The 19,916-nt window shown below is 30.6% G+C and overlaps 2 protein-coding genes across 3 annotated transcripts; both read left to right on the forward strand.

Moving 5' to 3' along the window:
- The first annotated feature begins 345 nt into the window (after positions 1 to 345).
- LOC133307843 (probable terpene synthase 11) lies at positions 346 to 7,253 on the forward strand. The gene is made up of 7 exons (XM_061508402.1): positions 346 to 450; positions 3,797 to 4,058; positions 5,342 to 5,714; positions 5,999 to 6,217; positions 6,308 to 6,446; positions 6,537 to 6,785; positions 6,960 to 7,253. Exons 1-7 carry the CDS (start codon positions 346 to 348, stop codon positions 7,251 to 7,253), a joined length of 1,641 nt encoding a protein of 546 aa, XP_061364386.1.
- An 8,942-nt stretch (positions 7,254 to 16,195) lies between these two features.
- Positions 16,196 to 17,864, forward strand: LOC133307844 (putative dehydration-responsive element-binding protein 2H). Of its 2 annotated transcripts, none has more exons than XM_061508403.1 (2): positions 16,196 to 16,367; positions 16,829 to 17,864. In XM_061508403.1, exon 2 carries the CDS (start codon positions 16,900 to 16,902, stop codon positions 17,503 to 17,505), a length of 606 nt encoding a protein of 201 aa, XP_061364387.1. In that variant the 5' UTR covers positions 16,196 to 16,367; positions 16,829 to 16,899; the 3' UTR covers positions 17,506 to 17,864. The 2 variants fall into 2 exon arrangements, with proteins under 2 accessions (XP_061364387.1, XP_061364388.1); XM_061508404.1 differs by having other exon boundaries at positions 16,882 to 17,864.
- Positions 17,865 to 19,916: the final 2,052 nt, after the last annotated feature.

Below are 19,916 nucleotides of genomic sequence, written 5' to 3' on the forward strand. Positions count from 1 at the left end.
GTAAGCTCTAACTCTTTCCTCTGTTTTTCCCATGTATTTTTGCATTCAAACAGTCTTGGTTCAGCATGAACCTTCATTCGTAAACTAAAAATCTATATTAGGAATTAATTAATGCAAAAAAGACCAACCAGTACAACGTCAAGAAGAACCAAATTCAACTACTCTAGAGGCTTGAAGGAGGGGAATTGTAACCTAAAGTCACGCTCAATATTTTTTTCCCTACACATTGCTTCAATTCTTTCTTTTGCTACTCCGATACATCTTCAAAATCAAGCATGAAAGGAGAGAAACTCTAAACCCAAGTTTTTGTTTTTGTTTTTTTCCCTTCTCTCCAAAAGAAACACCATGAAGAACACAAACAACACCACAAAACTCATCCTACTCCACCCTTACACCAAGAAACAAGGACACTCCAATCGCCTATGGCTTCTAGCTTTGTCAGCTGTTGTGGTTGGTTAAGAGTGATTCGATTTGGACAAATCAAACTAGTTTTAAATAGTGGGTTGTTAAAAACAATTTGTAGAAAATAGTTCAATTCTAAAATTCTATTCGAAAAAATATGGCGTGGTTGGATTTAATTCATAATTTGATTAGGTTTTTTTTTTTTTTTTTCAAATTTTTAAGAGTGGGTATGATTTGATTCGGTATAATTTTTAGCTCAAATTGAATTGAATCATTAAAGTGGTTCGGTTTAAAAACCCAATCAATTTTGAAAAAATAATTTGGTTCTTCAACAAATTCGAAATAAAATGATTTTATTTTTAAATCCGTTCTAAAAAATATAATTTTTTATGCGATCTTTCTCGAATTCGATTCACTTAGAGTTATGGAGATTTTTTTAGGAATTCTAGAAAAGTGTGATAGGGCAAATTTTTTTCTAACATTTGATACGAAGAAATTGAAAATATTTTGAAATTTTTTTTTTCCTATCATTTCAGTTTTAACTACGGAATCTCAAACGAAAATATCATCTGATAGATAGTATTTTTATTTTTCTAGGGAATCAGTATAATTAACTCAATATTTCTGAAAAAATTTTAGATCTATCAAATACCTTTTCGTATCTTACTCGGGAAATTTTTTTTTTCCATTATATTCTTAAAAATCTTTTTTCTAATAAAAATAATATTTTCTATACCCAATGCCCGCTTAGTCTTTTTCGACCCCTAGTTGTTACCATGATTTCCTTATCACCTTCATTTACAGAAGAGAATCCACATTTAAACATGAGAAAACACGTGAGGAAAGGGTGGCTTGGTATGCACAAAGAACATAGTACATAACCATATACGACAAGGAAAAAGCTTCACTGTTCACAACAAAAAAAAATTGTTTGGTAGAAGATTTATTTTGGGATTGATGGAAAAGTGTAACTGGATATTGAAAAATATCACGTTTGGTTCAGGTTTAAAAAAAAAATACTAGGCAAATAAGATAGATGAGAAAATGACTTTTGTGTTGATTTTTGGATGAAATTCACTGTTACAGAATACCACTCCAGATGTGGTATTTTGAGATAAATGGGGAAGTGAAAAAACAGGTGCGAAGTTTCTCCCGAACTTAGATTTTGCAAATTTAAATAAATTTGCCTGGTAATATTTCGGTCACAAACAACTTTTTTTACATTTTCCTACCAAACTCACTTTCTAATCATTTCCCTAGTAATTACATTTTTCTAGTATTCAAAAAATTTCTCCTCAACCAAACGCGACATTAGTGTATGTTTGGTATAGGTTTTATTTTTAGTTTGATGGGAAAGTATGAGTGGGCATTAGTGTATACCACGTTTCGTACAAGTTATTGAAAAAAAATACTATGCAACTTTTTTTTTTTTTTTGGATAACAATACTATGCAACTTAGAAGGATAGAAAAGGTGGTTTGTGTTGATTTTTGGCATAACAACACTGTTCCAAAATATACCCTAAGACATGATATTTTGGATATTGACGGAGAAGTGAAAAATGATGTAATGAAAAATGTTCCACAATAACTCTCTGTTGCAAATATTTATTCGGTAATATTTTGATCAACCAAACATCTTTTCTTAAACTTTTTTATCAAACTTACTTTTCTACTTTTTCTTTAATAATTATATTTCCCTATTTTTTCCTCTATCAAACGTCCCTGCATAACTCCGCTCAACCGGATTACAGGGAAAGGAAAGGAGCAGAGTGACTTTCTCCCGTGAAATAGATTTTAAAATATTTTAAGAATTTATGATTTCTCCATCAATTTTATCTTCAATAACTTTAGAATTATTTTGTTTTGGAACCAAAAGAATTAATGAAAAATATTTAAATAAAATTTGTATAACAAGAAATAAAATGAAATATCTAAAATACCCTTTATTAATTTTCTCAATCCCTAGAATGGCATAGTTTTTGACTTACCAGAAATTACTCTATCTCAAATTGATGAAAAAAAAATGATAAACCTATATTTAAGGGTTATATTTATCTCATTTTATATGAGATAAATAATTTTTCTACACACACAAAAGACGGGTGGATCCCACCACTTTTTTTCTTTCTCTTCTTACTTGTGGATCCCATTTGTAATGTTATTTCTACAATGTGAGATGACTACTTTTCTACAACATAATAAAAGTATTTCCCATATTTTAAAGGGTTTGGCGTTTGTCATTTTAAATGACATAAGTTATGTCATTTTAGGAGAGAGATAAACACAGAAAAATGGAAATCATGGGAGAGAGAATGTGGGTGGTTTTTTTTAATTTAAAATTCAAATTTTCTGTGTCTGTGTTTCTCTTAAAATGACATAACTTCTGTCATTTAAAATGACAAACACTTTTCTCTATTTTAAATGTATAAATGATAGTTTAATGAATCATAAACATAATGATTTTAAATTTTAATTATTTAATTTTAAATTAAATCAACAGTAAAAAAATAAATTATAAGAGATTGTAAAACTTTTACATCGTGAGAATAACACCTCTCATATTCAAATTAAGCAACAAATTCAAATTGACAGACTTATAATAACATTATTTTGTATTAATGAATGTTATGCACTCCGGATTCAAATTACCAGTTCTCTTTACGTGCTTCTTTTTTTTTTTTTTTTTTTTTTTGATAACATCTTTTTTCTTCTTTTAAATGAAAAATAATACTTCAGCAAAAAAAGATCTCATTTAAATTATTACACCTTCTCTTTTGGTTATTAGTTTTTTTTTTGGCGACGCTTTATTTTTTAATTGAAGAGACATGTAAAGGAGACGGGTGTTTAGTTTCATGTAACACACACTCCTTTGGAGTAACTCAATTTTTTTAAGTTTATTTTTTTCAAATATATATATATGCTAATTTAAATTTCTCTTCTTTTAGATTTTTTTAAATACTTATGCATATCTTCATTATAATTTTAAAAAATTTATTGTAATATATTTTTTATACTCTACTTAAATTATTTATGCATACTTGCTTTATAACTGTTAATATTTTTAAATTTAATTTAAATTAAAAAATTGTGCACGGAGTTCTTAAAATATAAATAACAGTTTAGGTTAGGGTAGATACACCGCATACAAGGCGAATGATTACCTACCCCGTTAAGGATGAATCCCATAAAAATGTTTGATAGTGATGCCTTTTCATGAATAGTGTTACAAAATCATAAAAACAAAAAAGAAATAAGCATGAGTGAAAAAAAGCAAAATTTATTTTGTAATTTCAATATAATCAGGAGAGCCAAATTATTTATTTTCATGTGCGTTTCACATTATCGTACTTGTCAGCTTTTTTTCTTTGTTGGGTTTCATGTTGTTGGTGTTAGGTACCTTTCCAAACTGATCATAGGACGAAAAGTTTGGAGCAAGTGAAAAGAAGAAGCCAAGAGGCACTGCTAAAGTCGAGTGATCCACTGGAAACATTGAAAATGGTAGACGGCATCCAAAGGCTTGGAATTGGGCACCATGTCGAACAAGAGATCAATTCAGTGCTTGGAAGATTGTGGGATTGGGACGCCTCTCATGACCTCTATGCCACTGCCCTTCATTTCCGCTTGCTGAGGCATAATGCCTGGCCTACTTGTTCTGGTACATTTATTTGCATTTTGGATGGCCGTTAAGTTGAAATTGTATTTTCTCACATTATGGGGAATTTTTAAGATGTTCTTGGACCATGGTGGTCCTTCCATCGAGAGAATGACATTTGGATTTTTTTTTTCTTCTTCCTCTCTTCTCTTTCCTCAATCTCTCTTTTACTTTTTCTCCTCCGTCTCATCCAATATTTTGTGCTATGGGAGCACCAAAATAAATCTCCATGTTATAAGAGAGAAAAACATAAGCAAGTTTTCTTGATGTTACAAATAATGCTGAATCCTATTATAAATTTATAATTATTTATACGCTTTATTTTTTCTGCAGACTACAGATAAGTTATCTGCAGTAAGTCTAATACGACGTCGTTTTGAGACGAAAATCATAATGTTTTTGTAATTTTAATTTATTTCAGGGTTATAATAGTCTTTATATTTATAATTTTTTAAAATTTTAATACCAAAACGACGTCGTTTTGAGAATAAATGCAGATAAATTATCTGCATTAACTGCAGAAATATTTTTTCCTTATTTATATATCTTTCTCTCTGCGGTGGTGGAGCCACTTGAGAGATAGATGGTGCCTTGGCACCATCTAATTTTTTAAAATGGTATTGATTTTCTTTAAAAAATTTGATACAGCTTGAATATTAGTTAGATTTTTAAAAATAATACAATCTTGTCTCCACTTAATTCTACTTGGCTGGATCTTTTGGTATTACCTGACTTTTTCTCCTGGCTCCACCACCATTTCTCTCTCACAATATAAAAAAGAGAAAAATTATATTTATAAATTTTTTGTTTACAAATTCGTATAGATGACACTATGTTTTATAGGTAAGATATTCTTGAGTGAAGTCATACCAGTAAGACATAGTGTAATTTGTAAATTTATTAAAAAAAAAAAAATTGTGAATATAACTCTCCTGTATAAAAGAAGAAACATGAAAATTTTTAATCCGTTCTTTTCTATTTCTCACCGAGGGGAAGGCAATATTGTTGAAATGATAAAAAATGTATTATAAAAACCAAATACAACTTATAAACATTTTAAGAGAATTGGTTCATGACAAGTATCACAGAATTTAATCTTTATTTCTCCTCTGGTAAATATTAAATTTGAGTCCTTGTAGCCACTTTCAGTTAAAACCAGAAACTTCATGTATGTATGCATACTATTATTTACCCCTGTGCATTCATTTCTCTCTGTTCATTTAGCTTTAGTATAGGTAGCTGCCCAATTTTTGCTACGAATATTTACTAATTTGATTTAAGTGTAGACGTTTTCAAGAAATTTTTGGACAAGAGTGGGAATTTCAAGGAATCAATCAGCAGAGACACTAGGGGTATGTTAAGCCTGTTTGAGGCATCATATTTAGGGGCAGAAGGTGAAGAAGTACTGCAGCATGCCATGGACTTCACAAGGGCTCATCTCCATCACTCAATCCCATACCTTGGCCCTGAAGTAGGAAGGCACGTTTCCAGAGCCTTAACACTTCCAAGGCACCTAAGAATGGCCAGATTAGAAGCTAAAAACTACATGGACGAATATAGCCAATCAAGCAGCAAAATACCAGCTCTTCTTGAATTGACAAAGTTAGACTTTGACATGGTTCAGTTGCTTCACCAAAGAGAATTAGCAGAGATCTCAAGGTAACTTTGTGTTCCAGATGATAACCATAAAACAAAGAAATCAATTATGGGTGTGCTTGGTGTGAGTGGAAATGGGAATTAAGGTGGACAATGGAAGAATCAAAATAAAGGGTGTATCTATGTCCAAATATCTTGTCAGTTGTTACTTTTTTTCAAAACTCCATTTTCCCAGTTTGATTCCTACCAAGCACACCCTAACTTTCCTACCATTTTCAGTGTATTACTACCTATAAAGCATCTATGCTATGAAATACTGCTTGTGATATTTTCTTTGATTTGTTCAGGTGGTGGAAAGAATTGGGACTTGTTGAAAGACTTGGTTTCGCTAGAGATAGACCATCAGAGTGCTTCCTTTGGACAGTGGGAATTTTTCCAGAACCACGTTATTCAAATTGCCGCATTGAACTAACAAAAACCATCTGCATTTTGCTAGTGATGGATGATATCTTTGACACTTATGGTTCATTAGATGAACTTGTTCTTTTTACCGAGGCAATCAAAAGGTCTACTTCTATAATTTGTGTGTTTTAAACTTAACTGATGGAATTATTTTGAAATTCATAGTCAAAATGTGAAACTACTGCTATTTACAGGTGGGATCTTGATGCAATGGAGCAACTGCCAGAATATATGAAGATATGCTATATGGCTTTGTATAACACCACCCATGAAATTGCGTACAGAATTCAGAAAGGGCATGAGCTAACCGTTGTTGATTACTTGAAAAGAACGGTACGAGTCTGAGTATCCTACCAAATTGAAACATGTAAGAAAATATAGCTAGCTAAGAGGTTATTGAGAAACTGTTGCTTATTTGTGCAGTGGATTGATATATTTGAAGCATTTCTAGAAGAAGCCAAATGGTTCAACAGGGGATACACGCCAACTTTTAGGGAATATTTGGATAATGGGGTGATTTCTGCAGGATCATGCATGGCCTTGGTGCATGCAACTTTCCTTAGTGAGGATGCTTTCTCAAGGGAAACCATTTCCTTGATGAAGCCATATCCCAGGCTCTTCTCTTGTTCTGGTGAAATTCTTCGGCTTTGGGACGACTTAGGAACCTCAAGGGTATATACAATTACGCACACATCTCTTATCTCTAGTTAGTAATTGATTTACATCTAATAGACCCGATTTCGAAAGTACCATAATTCCCAAAATTCCCAATTGAAGTTATGTTAAAAAGTTAATAAATTTATTGATATGTATTGTGATGAGAAGTTGTTGATGGTTAATGTTCAGGAGGAACAAGAAAGAGGGGATAATGCTTGCAGCATACAGTGCCTGATGAGAGAAAATAATATTTCAGATGAAAATGAAGCCAGGAAACATATAAGGAGGCTTATAGGGAACTTGTGGCCAGAGCTCAATGGTCTTGCCATAACCACAACAGCTCTACCTGTGTCAATTGTGAAAGCTTCTCTTAACATGGCTAGAACTGCTCAGGTCATATATCAGCATGGAGATGATAAAAGCACTTTTACAGTTGATGACTATGTGCAAACATTGCTCTTTACACCCTCTGCTAGATATTGAGACGAAATTGATACTAATTCTTTGCAATATGACACGTGTTCTTCTAATAAATTTTTCCTATATGTATCAAAGAATTTTTAACTATTAGCAGAGAAATCACCATTCAAAAGCAGTACTATGGGTTTGCAAATGGAAGAGTGACATAAACTAACAAACACTAGAGGGAGGAAAATAAGTAGTAGTACCAGGTGGAGACCACTCGAACTTTGATGCGACTTTCATGGTGACTTGTTAAGGAGTAAGAGGAGGATATGTTTCCAGTAACCATTTTGCCACGCTTGGTAAATTTTTTTATCAAACTGGCACGCCAACAGTAAATTTTACTAAAATGTCACGCGGCATATTTCGCTACACTGTGTAGCGAAATATGTTTGCAAGTAATTCGCTACACAGTGTAGCGAAATATGCCATGTCAGGATGCACAGTCAGCAAAAATGACACGTGTTAAGCAGGCAGAAATTCGTTACACTGTGTAGCGAATTATGCTTGGATTTTGCCTGCTTGACACGTGTCATTTTTGCTGACTGTGCATCATGACATGGCATATTTCGCTACACTGTGTAGCGAATTACTTGCAAATATATTTCGCTACATAGTGTAACGAAATATGCTAGGTGTCATTTTAGCAAAATTTACTGTTGCATGGCGGCAGTTTGGTAAATTTTTTTGCCAAACGTGACAAAATGGTCACTCTTCCTATGTTTCCGGTCAAAGGGTAAGATATCTCAATGTGACATTAGTGGTAGAGTTATGAATTAGAGCTCAAATGGAGATCACCATTAAGATCTCAGGCGGAGAATAAGGTGAAGTGTAAGGATACGATTATCACTGCGTGGTGGTATTTGTGTATAGTAACATCAAAGGAGAGCAATGCATATTAAAGATTACTTTTCAAGGGAGAAGTGACACATACATAACCATGGCGGAGTTTAAGACAAAAAAATATTTCCTTCATACGATGACAAAAAGTATTTGTGAACGAGCGAGGAATTCAAAATTCACAATAACTTTGGCTTAACAACATAGTATATAGCCGAATTTAAAGAACTCTTTAAGTTTCCTTCATACATGAAAAATATTAAGGACGAAAAGGGATGAACTTATGTTTCATTACTTTTATTTTAAGTCTAAATATAGTTTAAGACAAAAAAAATGGTAAATTTCAAGGCGACGATCGCCCCTCCTAACCCAACCAATGTGAGGCAAAACATATATGTCTTGTTTATTACCTAGTAGATATCCGTAGTGATCAAATTTTTAAACTGATGTTTTATGAAGTTTGGATTTTTGTTTGATACTTTTTCTGCCACTTGAATCATTTGACCTATATTCATATGCTAGTTTGAAATTAACACATCTAAATCTAGAAAAACTTGTGACAAGAACTGCAGGAAAATTGAACTTGGAAGTCCTCTAAACAAACAAACAATTTGGAATTCCTACCTGGTATAAGAATTTTTTTGCTTTAGTCTGAAAATAGAATTCTCTATTTTAAGTAGTGGATGTTATTTGTGTCTCATCTTTTTCGGATGAAATAGCACAAATTTGATTCCATTTAGGTGGTGTTTCTGTTAACTAACTAATAAGAGAATTGATGCTCCTTCTAAATTAGGTATTATTATATTATAATTTTTGTAATCTTTTCATGCTAAAATTTAGGATTTTCACTTTCTTTTCTTTTAATATGTCAAACATCAATCTTCTCCAAATACTTTGGGGCCAAGCAAATCATGATTCATACTTTTTGACAGATTGAAAGATGGAAGTTGTTTATACTGAATATGGTTCATTAATTTGTTTGTACTGGAGATGAATCCACATTACTTGAAGAACATAAAAGGATTCTAAGAAGAGCCAGCAAGGTATTTTTGTAAGAAGAGTTTGCCAGCCCCAAGAGATGGTGGATAAATATATTGATTCTGTTTCACAGATTTCACTGTTTGCATCTAGTTAAGAAATGAGTTTCTTTTAAGCAGAGTGTTTATTTACCTTGTTTTAGATTGTCTCTACTGGCAGATTAGTTGCTTGAGTAAATTAATTAGTGCATGGAGTAGGAAGTGTTTTCTAGTTCATTTAGAATTTACATTGCGAGTTGTACTGGAATTTATTCAAAATTTAATATTTATGTACTGGAATTTCTTTGTTGTAGTAAAAGGAGTATTTGGGAAACAATGTGTGCAATTTTGATAGTGTATATAGTCCTTATGCAATATTTAAATTTTCCTGATTTGCTACTAGATTAATATTAGTAGGGATGTGCATGACAGATCATGTTATATCATCAATCGTGTTTATAAATGGAATGGCTGTGTAACAAGCTCAACCAGAGACAGAGAGTCCCTTCTTTGTTTTCTCTTCAAAGGTTGCTTCTTGGACTTGGTTACTCAATACCCACTGTGATCGCAGTGTTTCAAGTTGTGATTTTTATCTGATAGAAAATGGAATTTGAGGACGGTGGGAACGGCGGGAACAATTTTGTATGACTCGGGTGGTCTACCCAGGAACAAAATTGTTGGATTTTATTTTTTTGGTGAAGAAAATGGATCTCAGATGACTGTTGGGAGGGAAATGAAAATTCTATTCCTAGAGTGTCTTATAAAGTACATTATCTTATACAATATTATGTCAAACACTCGTAATATTAAAATTTAATCAAGGTTTATACAATCAGATCATATATTATCATGTACACCTTAAGATGGATCAATGGTGATAAAGGAATAGAGAGAAAAAAAATTATAACCATTCAAAGGTGAATCAATTAATATAAGAAAATAAATAATCAAAACGGCTTAGTTTTGGAATGACCGGAGATAAATATATCTCAAGCTACTTGAGATAATTTTATCTCCAGTACTAAATCATAACCATTCAAAGATAGATCAATGAAGATAAAAGAAGAGAGAGAAAAAGAATTGTAACAATTTAAAGGTGAATAAATTAATATATGAAAATAAATAAACAAAACAACGTAATTTTGGGACAACCAGAGACAAATATATCTCAAGCAGCTTGAGAAATAATTTTTTTCTATATATATATATATATAGGTAAAATCATTTCTGCAGCCGCTTTACGTACAACAACAACAAGTGTATGGTTATGATTATCCACATTTAATGCTTTCATCCTTTGTATGGTTATGATTCTCTGCATTTAATGATTTCAAATATATATATGGCAAGCATTTGATTGTTGCACGTACAACAGCTGCATAAATGTAAACCCCACATATATATATATATATGGAAATATATTTGTCCTTTTAAATGATATAATGTTGCATTATTTTATATCCTAACTATTGATTTCCATCAATTAATGGTTATAATTTATTGTGAATTACTAATTAGTTAATAAGTTTGACCCAATAAATTATAATTGTTAATTGACGAAAATCAACGGGTATGATCTAAAATGAGAAAAACTTATATCTTTTAAAAGGACAAATATTTTTTCCATATATATATATATATATATATATATATATATATATATATATATATATATTTGGGACAGTTATACTTACTATTATTTTTTCTTACTACTTTTTACTACCAATTTTATTATCGTTGAATCAAAATATATTGTTGTTTATGTTATAAGGGATAATTTTATCTTCTACACACATATGAAAGAGTGTTGGGCCCATATTCTCTTTTTTTTCTCTCTTCTCTTTACATGGCCCCACATAATTTTATGAGTGTGCATTAGATAAAATTATCTCGTATAATATGATAAATGTTAATCTCTCTCTATATATGTATATATATGTGGGATAGTGGAGCTTTTTTTTAAACATTGGAGCTTATTTTAATCATTAAGGGGCAGTTTTTAGAGAACAATTTTTTTGTTACTTATTTTTTTACGAATGTTGTCTCAAGTTTTTTGATTTTATGTTTGGTTGATTATCAATGATTTATTGGATTGTGGACTTATTTTACAAAATTAACATTTGATAAATTTTTGAATTGTTTTTAGATATCTCACAAAAGGGTCAAAACACAACATTGTATATCAAACTCAAATTTTCCAAACTAATTTGACCGTTCTTAAATCAATTTTGTTCTCAAACCAGAGCAATCCTAAATTTCTCAACACCCGAAGAAAGGATATTTTAGTCGTGAAAATATTAAAGTAGAGTTATTTATGTCTTATTAGGTGAAAATCCAAGAATACCGCCCACCTAATGATATTATTTTATGATATTCTTTTTCACAATTTTAATTCCCAAGAACCTTATTACCTAGGAAAATTTTAAGAATCCTTGTTCCAAACGTGGATGACTAGGAGGGGAAGGAAATGAAATAGAGGGTTTTAGTAAGCCCTTCTCTTGATTGTGAGTTTAAAAAAATGAGGGGCGAGAATTGAGGATTTTTACTAAACCCTCCAAAACCCTCATCTTCTTAAAATTAAAGTTCTCCCAATTTGGAGGGTTTCAGGGGAAAAATATTAAAAATTATTTATCTACCCTTAGCATTAAAATGTAAAAACTACATAAATGTGAATCATTTTTAAATGTGACATCATTAGAAAAGTCTCAAATACTGACAGAATTTATCGAAGAAAAATATTTCGTCAAAAACAGTGATGAAATTTTTGATGAAAAATCATATACGTCAAAAAACTTCCCTCAAAACTAAAGACGAAATTAAAGACGGAACAGAGTTTGCCATAATCACTGACATGAATTTTTTACGGAAAAAAAAAATTCAACCAAAATTATGGATGGAATCTAAATTTTGTCAAAACTTTCGACGAAAATATTTTCGTCCAAAATTTTGACGAAACACATTTCCATAAAAAAGTTTTGACATAAAACAATTACGTCAAAATATTTTACGAAAAACATTTCCATCAAAATTTTCCCAAAAATTTTTGACGAAAAATATTTTCATCAAAATTTGTGACTAAAAGCATTTCTGTAAAATAATTTGACGAAAATTATTTTTTGTCAAAATTCTTTACGAATATAAATGTCGTCAAAACATTTCTATCAAAATTTTCACAAAAAAACATATTCATCGAAAATTTTGACGAAAAAATTTTCCATCAAAATTTTCAATGCAACACATTTCCATCGAAAAATTTTTATAGAAAAAAATTTCATCAAAATTCTTTACAGAATTTAAATTTCATCTAAAGTTTTTGACGGAAACATTTTCGTTAAATTTTTTGACAAAAAAAATTTCTGTCAAATTTTCAATGGAACCCATGTTTGTAAAAAATGTTCGACAGAAAATAATTCTGTAAAAAATTTTGACGAAGAATATTTCGATAAAAAATTTGACAGAAAAAATATTCTATTAAATTTCTTTACAAAATCTAAATTTCGTCGAAAATTTTCGACGGAAACATTTTCGTTAGACTTTTTGAAAAAAAAAATGGTCGAAATTTTTAACGAAACACATTTCTATCCAAAATTTTCGATAAAAAATATTTTCGTCAATTTTTTTGATTAAAAACATTTCTAGCAAAAATTTTCGATAGAAAATATTTCTATAAAAAAGTTTATGAAAAATATTTTCATAAAAAATTTTGACAAAAAAAATATTCTGTCAAAATTCTTTACAGAATCTAAACTTCATCGAAAATTTCGAATGAAATATTTCCCTCAAAATTTTTGTCATAACACATTTCCATCAAAATTTTGAACGGAAAACATACTATCAAAACTAAATTTCGTCAAAAATTTCGATAGAAAATTTATTTTTGTAAAATTTTCATTAGAGAAAAAATTCTGTCGCTTTTTGACGAAAGATATTTCGACGAAAAAATAATTTTGTGACGAAATTTTCGTCGTTTGCAATGTAGAAATTTTGTCTAAAATATGATCTTTTTTAGTATTGTGAAAAGTACATAAATAATTTTTTTAGAAATTTTAAATTTAATTTGTAGAATATAACAATTATATTAATTTTAAAAGTAGGGTAAAATGGTAAAAATATCTCATTGTCCCTCCACTTTTCTCCCTTACAATTTTTTAACTCCCAAACAAGGGAATATAATACCCTCCAATAGGGGTGAAAGTGGGTTGGGCTGGGCTAACCTTTGCCCCGAAAAGCCTAAGCTTACGCCAAAAAATTTTAATTTGGCCTGGCCCAAGCCTATTACGAGTCTAACTGTTAGCCTGACTTGACCCGTTTATAAAAAAACAAATAGCCTGGCTTAACCCGTTAGCCTGTTAATTTTTAACTTTCAAACAAAACCTTGAATCAACTTTACAAAATACTCAAATTCTGTTGCTAAACCAAAAATCATAATTTCAACGTCCAAACAAAATCATGAATCACATCAAAACTCATACAATCTGCATTTAAGTCACTTTCAAAAGCAAAATGCTTAAACTAAATAACAAATATTTCATCAGATTCAACAAACAAATCCATACTATGTAAATTAAAATAATTACATGAATCCAACAACACATCATGATGTTTATAGTAAGTATAACATTTCCCAAAAACTTTTTAATATATTCATATACACAATTTAACATGTTGAGATGTTGGTTCCTTCTATATAAGAAATAAAGTTAGATTTCTATAAAAATATAATCGAATATAATTAAGTTATAAATAATTACAATTGATTAAATTTATATCTTTTATTTATTCTTCAAGGCATACTTATTCTATTTTATTTTATTTAAAATAAATAGTATAATATAGGCCGGCCTGTAGGCTTATAGGCCAGGCCTTGTGAAAGTGGGCCTACGGCCTTTTTGGTAAACAAGCTTTTTCAAGGCCCAAGTTCGGCCTATTTTATGAAATATACTAGGTCAGATCTGGCCTGACATAGGCCGAGCCGTAGGCCCCTGTGGGCCGGCCCGTCCTAATTTCACCCCTATCCTCCAATTTCCTTCCCTTCCTTCCTTTCCCTCCCACTCAAATCCCCTCCCTTCTCTTTCCCTCCAAACTCCCAAACAAAATCTAAAAGAATCTAAAATTTATCCCATTACTGGACGGCCTAAGGGATTTTGTAAGTGGTAAGTAATGATTGATTTTTTTTTACTTGATATTTGTTTACTTATAATTATGATATTATTTTAATATTTTATGAACAAATATTTCCTTACAAAATTATAAAAATAAAAAATAAAGTGACATTTTTTGTAATCATAATTAAAAACATATTAATTGAAAATAAAAGTAAAAAACAAATCATATACTACCTAATTTTTTAATTTTGGTTCTTCTTTTTTTGTAAACTTTAATTTTGGTTCTTTTTTTTTTTAAACTTTAATTTTGGTTCTTGCTAAAACTAATTCAAAGTTACTTTTTTAGTTTTTTTATACTCTCGCTCGCATTTTATTATTTCTTTCTTGATTTATTTATATAAAAGAATAATTATTAGATAAAAATATAATTATAAAGATCACTCAATTATTCAATAGTTAATAAGCATACTAAGTTCTTAAAATTTAAATAAAATATTAAATTATTTATAGCAAATGTGAAACAAATTAAATTGAAATAAAAATTCTAATTTAAAAAATAAGAGAAAGTTACAAAAATATTCCTAAATCTTATATATTATATATATTTTAAATTTTTAACAAGATTACCTTGGCATATATTATTTCAGAGGTAGAATATTTATACTAAATTTTTTTTTATTACCATTCTAATTATTATTGGATCAAATTTTTCAGCAGCTTTTTTCTCTCTCTTTAGCTCACTTTTTGCTGAAAAATTGGATCCAACAGTGATTAAAGTTGTAGTGAATTGGTAGTAAAAATATGATAATATGAATATCCTATCTCATTATTGAATACTATGGCTAAACAATTTTCTTTTCCAAAATATGAATGTCACCACATATTGTTACTAAATAACTAATTTCGTAGTTATAAGAGGTAAGATATTCATACTATCATTTTTTTTATTATAACCGATCAACTATCACTCTAATTATCACTAGATCAAACTTTTCAGCAAAAAATGGGCTGAAGAAAGAGAGAAAAATTATTGAAAAATTTGATCTAAAGATAATTAGATTAATAATAGATTGATAATAAAAAAAAGTGATAGAATAAATATTCTGACTCTAGTTATAATGCTACTTATAATAAATACAAGCCAAACAAGTTATCATTTTCACCACATCTTGTTACTAGTTAACTAAATTTGTAATTACTTACCAAAAAAAGCTAAAATATAAGTTACCCTATTGAATTTTGACCATGTTTTTAATTACCCCGTTACTTTTAATTATTTTAATTAACCCCTGTACTTTATAATTGTTTCAAATGAACAATTCTGTTAAAAATTTTATAAACTCTGTTAAACCTCCTCACATGTCATATGTCTCAAATCTCAAAAATTTCATCTCTCTTTTCTTCTACGTTCTCCCATCTCTTATTACAATTTTTTTTGGATCTTTTCTTAGTAGTTTGGGATGATTTCGATTTGGATAAGAGAAGATTAATATAGAATAATCTTCACAAAGTTTGGGATGGGATGATCTTGTTATTATTTATTCACAAAGTTTTCAGCGATGACGTTTCCCCTGCGTAGAAGATGTTAATATTTTTTAAGAGAGACCTTAGGAGAACATAAATGAAAAGAGACACATTAATCTTCTCCGATCCAAGTCGAAATCATCTCAAACTATTGTAACGAGAGAACGTAGAAGAAAATAGAGAATTTTTTTTTGAGATTTGGGACTTAGCGCATGTGAGGAGGTTTAACAGAGTTTGCAAAATTTTTAACATTTTATAGACAATTTTATGTAGAGCCGCATCTATTAAAAAAATAAAAAACAAAAAAAATATTACACAAAAATTGATGATCACTAATAAAAAAAAATAATTCTCTTACGACATAACAAAATATTTTTCCTTAGTTATAATGCTACTTATAATAAACACAAGCCCAAAAAATAAATTATTAAATTATTATTACCATTATTTTGTTTGTATGTTTACTAGTCTAGTGTTGAAAATGTTGAGCAGCTGCTTGGGAACCCTAATTTCTTGTCGGTGGTGTCGTCTTGGAAAAGCTGATCTATGTTTCCTTTGTCATCTTCACAGACCGAACATGCACCCCACTGACACATATTAAAGCTTTGAACTTTGAAGCTCCCAACGAACCTCTACTCAATTTCTAGCAGGTGAACACTTTACCCGCTTCCTCTATGTTTGGGATTTTATGAGCTTATTTTTGATTTTTACACTTCTAACCTGTAATTGATTTCAATGGAGGGGTTTTTTGTGGGTATTTTTTTTTTTTTTTTTGTCTTTTTACCCCTTTGAAGTTTTGATTATTTATTTTGTTGTTCTTGTTAGTCCCAAGTTCAATGATGTCAGAGAGGGTTGAAGGTATAGCCCAATTGCAAATCAAATTCCTGATCAGTTACTTGCATTTGCATTACATGTTGCCTTAAAAATTTTGGTAGTGTTTATACTGGTGAATGTAAAGTTGGCTTAGAAGAAACATTTTTGAGGGGAAAGATGATTAACATATATATTAATGGGGTTTTGTTTTCACTCCCATCATAGCTAGGTTAAGAAATTGAGTTTTAGTGTAATATTGATTAACATGTATAAAATTGAGGACTTGTTTCCATGGCAGGTGTTTGCTTAAGTGTTATATTTTAACATTTCACATTTTCGCTGTTCATTAAGGAGTGCAACTTGCATTGCATGCACATGTTAGCGAAAGCTCATAATAAAGGGGATGGTTCTAAGTCCCTGTCCAAGATACTGGCAGGATGGAAAGAATATAATGCAAAGCTTGATTCCTGCAATGATGGGGATAAGCCGATTCGAAAAGTTCCTGCAAAGGGATCTAAGAAGGGGTGTATGAAAGGCAAAGGAGGGCCTGAGAACTCGAGGTGTAACTACAGAGGTGTTAGGCAAAGGACTTGGGGAAAGTGGGTTGCTGAAATTAGGGAGCCAAACAGAGGGAATAGGCTATGGCTTGGTACTTTCTCCACTGCCATTGGTGCTGCTCTTGCATATGATGAAGCTGCAAGGGCAATGTATGGTTCTTCTGCCCGCCTCAACTTTCCCAATGTTTCAGTTTCCAGTTTCTCTGAGGAATCTTCAAAAGATTCTCCGGTTGCAAATCAATCTGGTTCCTCAATGGCTGTATCAGCAAATACCGAGTTGATCATGTCACCAAATAACTCTGTGATAGGCACAGAAGGGGATGTTGATATGAAACCCATTTCCTTATCCTTATGTGTAAAACATGAGAATGGGGATGGGGAATCAGGGATCAATTCCTCCCCTCCTTCATCCACATGATGTACATTATGGATACTCTGATTTGGATATTGCATTTTTAGCCCTGGTACTTGCTAATGATTAGCTTAGGGTTAATGAATCTTGATGTATGGTCCTGGAGATTAGCTGTTGTAAAAACTGAAATGAACTTGGTTGCAAAGTGGTCATTTCTTCTGGTTTTGGCCTAATGCACACTGGATATGATATCCAGTCAAGTTTTAACTCATAAGATGTGAATTATATTTTACTTTGAATGATGGAAGATGACTCTTACCCCCCATTCCCTAATTTGTTCTTTTCTCTATTTCACACTGCATAATGTTGTGTGATTTCTCCTGCTAAAATTATTAGACCCACTGAATGTGTGAATGTGGTTCATTGAATTTCAGATACTTCCATTTCTGATGTAATTTTTTATTTCTTGCACACTGGATTTGCCATGGATGATTGGGTTATTATTGGATTATATGGAATGGTAGCTATTTGAATGGTATAATCAATCTCCATGATTCTGGAACTAGGAAGAAAGCAGGAAATGTTCATATGAGCTGGATTTCTTGTTGTTCTAAACCAACATGGATGTGAATCTCTGAATTTTTATTTTATTTTTTCACTGTCAGATGTTTCTCATGCTGTGTCTACTGTGACCCTCCACTGGGAATACCATTGTACCAGTACCAGGTTTCTTTCAATTATATAAATGAGAAGCTTCCATGAATTAATTATGTATTATCGTGTATCAAATTTGGATGCGGAAGTGTCAATTTGAATTAATATAAAAATTACGAATTATGAGATTGATATAAAATCATTTATGTAGTTTCATCCACCAACTTAAACTTTTGTATTGAATTGATTTTTTACATGATATTAGATTCTCGGTATTTCGAGTTTGATTCTTGCCGTTTTTTGTTTTCTTTGTGAAATTTTTTAGCACATGGACCTGATGTATTATTTACTTTTCAAGTCAAATAGGTTCTCTTGTGATGGAACATATTATAGATATATAAAATCATTAATATAGTATCATCTAACAACTTAAGTTTTTGAGTTGAATTAGTTCTTTACAGGGATTTTGAAAAATGACATTCAATTATCCGTTCTACTTCAACATTATTTGCATATTATTTTTTGGGTCAATCTAAAAGTTAATCATTTATGATTATCTCCCAATTTCATTTGGTTAATTTCTTGGTATTTCTATTCATGTATAGTAGAGAAGTGATCACTTTACAAGGTATAAATATAAATACAAGCTTATCTGAAAATACATAAATACAAGCTTGTTAGCCGGAATAAACAGATAGTTTCTTTTGGATCTGGATCCTCTCATGTGAAAATTCACATCACCATGTCATGTGAGAAATCATAACCATACAAAGATAGATCAATGGTAATAAAGGAGGAGAGAAAAAAATGTTAAGATAAATAGTTACGAAATCGTAACTGTTGATTTACCTTTGTATGGTTGTGATCTTCCCATATGACCATATCATGTTTTTTTTTCAACATGAGAGGATCCATTTCTGTTTGTTTTAGCTCTTGAAATGACTTTTTTTTTTTTTAATGGGCACAAAGTACATTAACTTGATAATTTGATAGTGATTGCGCCTATCTTTTTGGGCCTATTAATGAATTTTGCAGCCGAATTGTGAGGTTTGCCTTTTTCTTTGTTTATGAGTGATGGAAACTGGTCTTAAATGATGAATATTGTATTACCAGCCCTTTCGGCCGATTGAATAGGCTGAGTTTAGAATAACCAGTTTGTACACAACACAACCCAACCTATTCATGGACCCGTAGTGATTGTATCATTTACATAGCCATCCAACACAAAATGTTTTTGAACTTAGCCTGTCTTATGAATCATGAGTTGAAACTGTCGTAGTAATTTATTTATGGATTTAATGGTTATGCTTTTGTTACATAAAATAAGTTGGTCTCGATGTAAAGAGAAGAGAGAGGAAAAATTAGTGGAATTCACTCACTTTTATGTAAGTGTGACAACAAATTTTTCCACAGCAAAAACATAAATATTTTTCCTATTATTTGTAGGGTTTAAAGTTTTTCATGTTTTAGGAGAGAAAATTATTTCTTATACACATATAAAGTGTGTGGGGACTATGTGAGGTCATATGAGGAGAAAAAAAAAAAAATAGGTTCCATACACTTTTATGTATGTTGAAGATAATTTTATCTCTTATAACATGATAAACTTTAAACCTTTATTTTTTATACTGTTTTTTGTTTTCTTTTTCAAAAAAGAGTATAACTAGCATTGATTTAATTGAAATTGTATTGTGATCTTAACTTACTAAAATTTAAGAGTGGATATACTTTTAATTATATTCATTTTGAAAATAAGCTCACTTAAAAGTGTTTTCTCTCTCTTGCTTATAGCTATTAATGGATTGAAATACTCTAAACTGAGT

Source organism: Gastrolobium bilobum, unplaced genomic scaffold (assembly GCF_033153095.1).
Source record: "Gastrolobium bilobum isolate Gb01-03AN ecotype WA unplaced genomic scaffold, APGP_CSIRO_Gbil_v1 utg67448, whole genome shotgun sequence".
Classification (NCBI taxonomy): Eukaryota; Viridiplantae; Streptophyta; class Magnoliopsida; order Fabales; family Fabaceae; genus Gastrolobium; species Gastrolobium bilobum.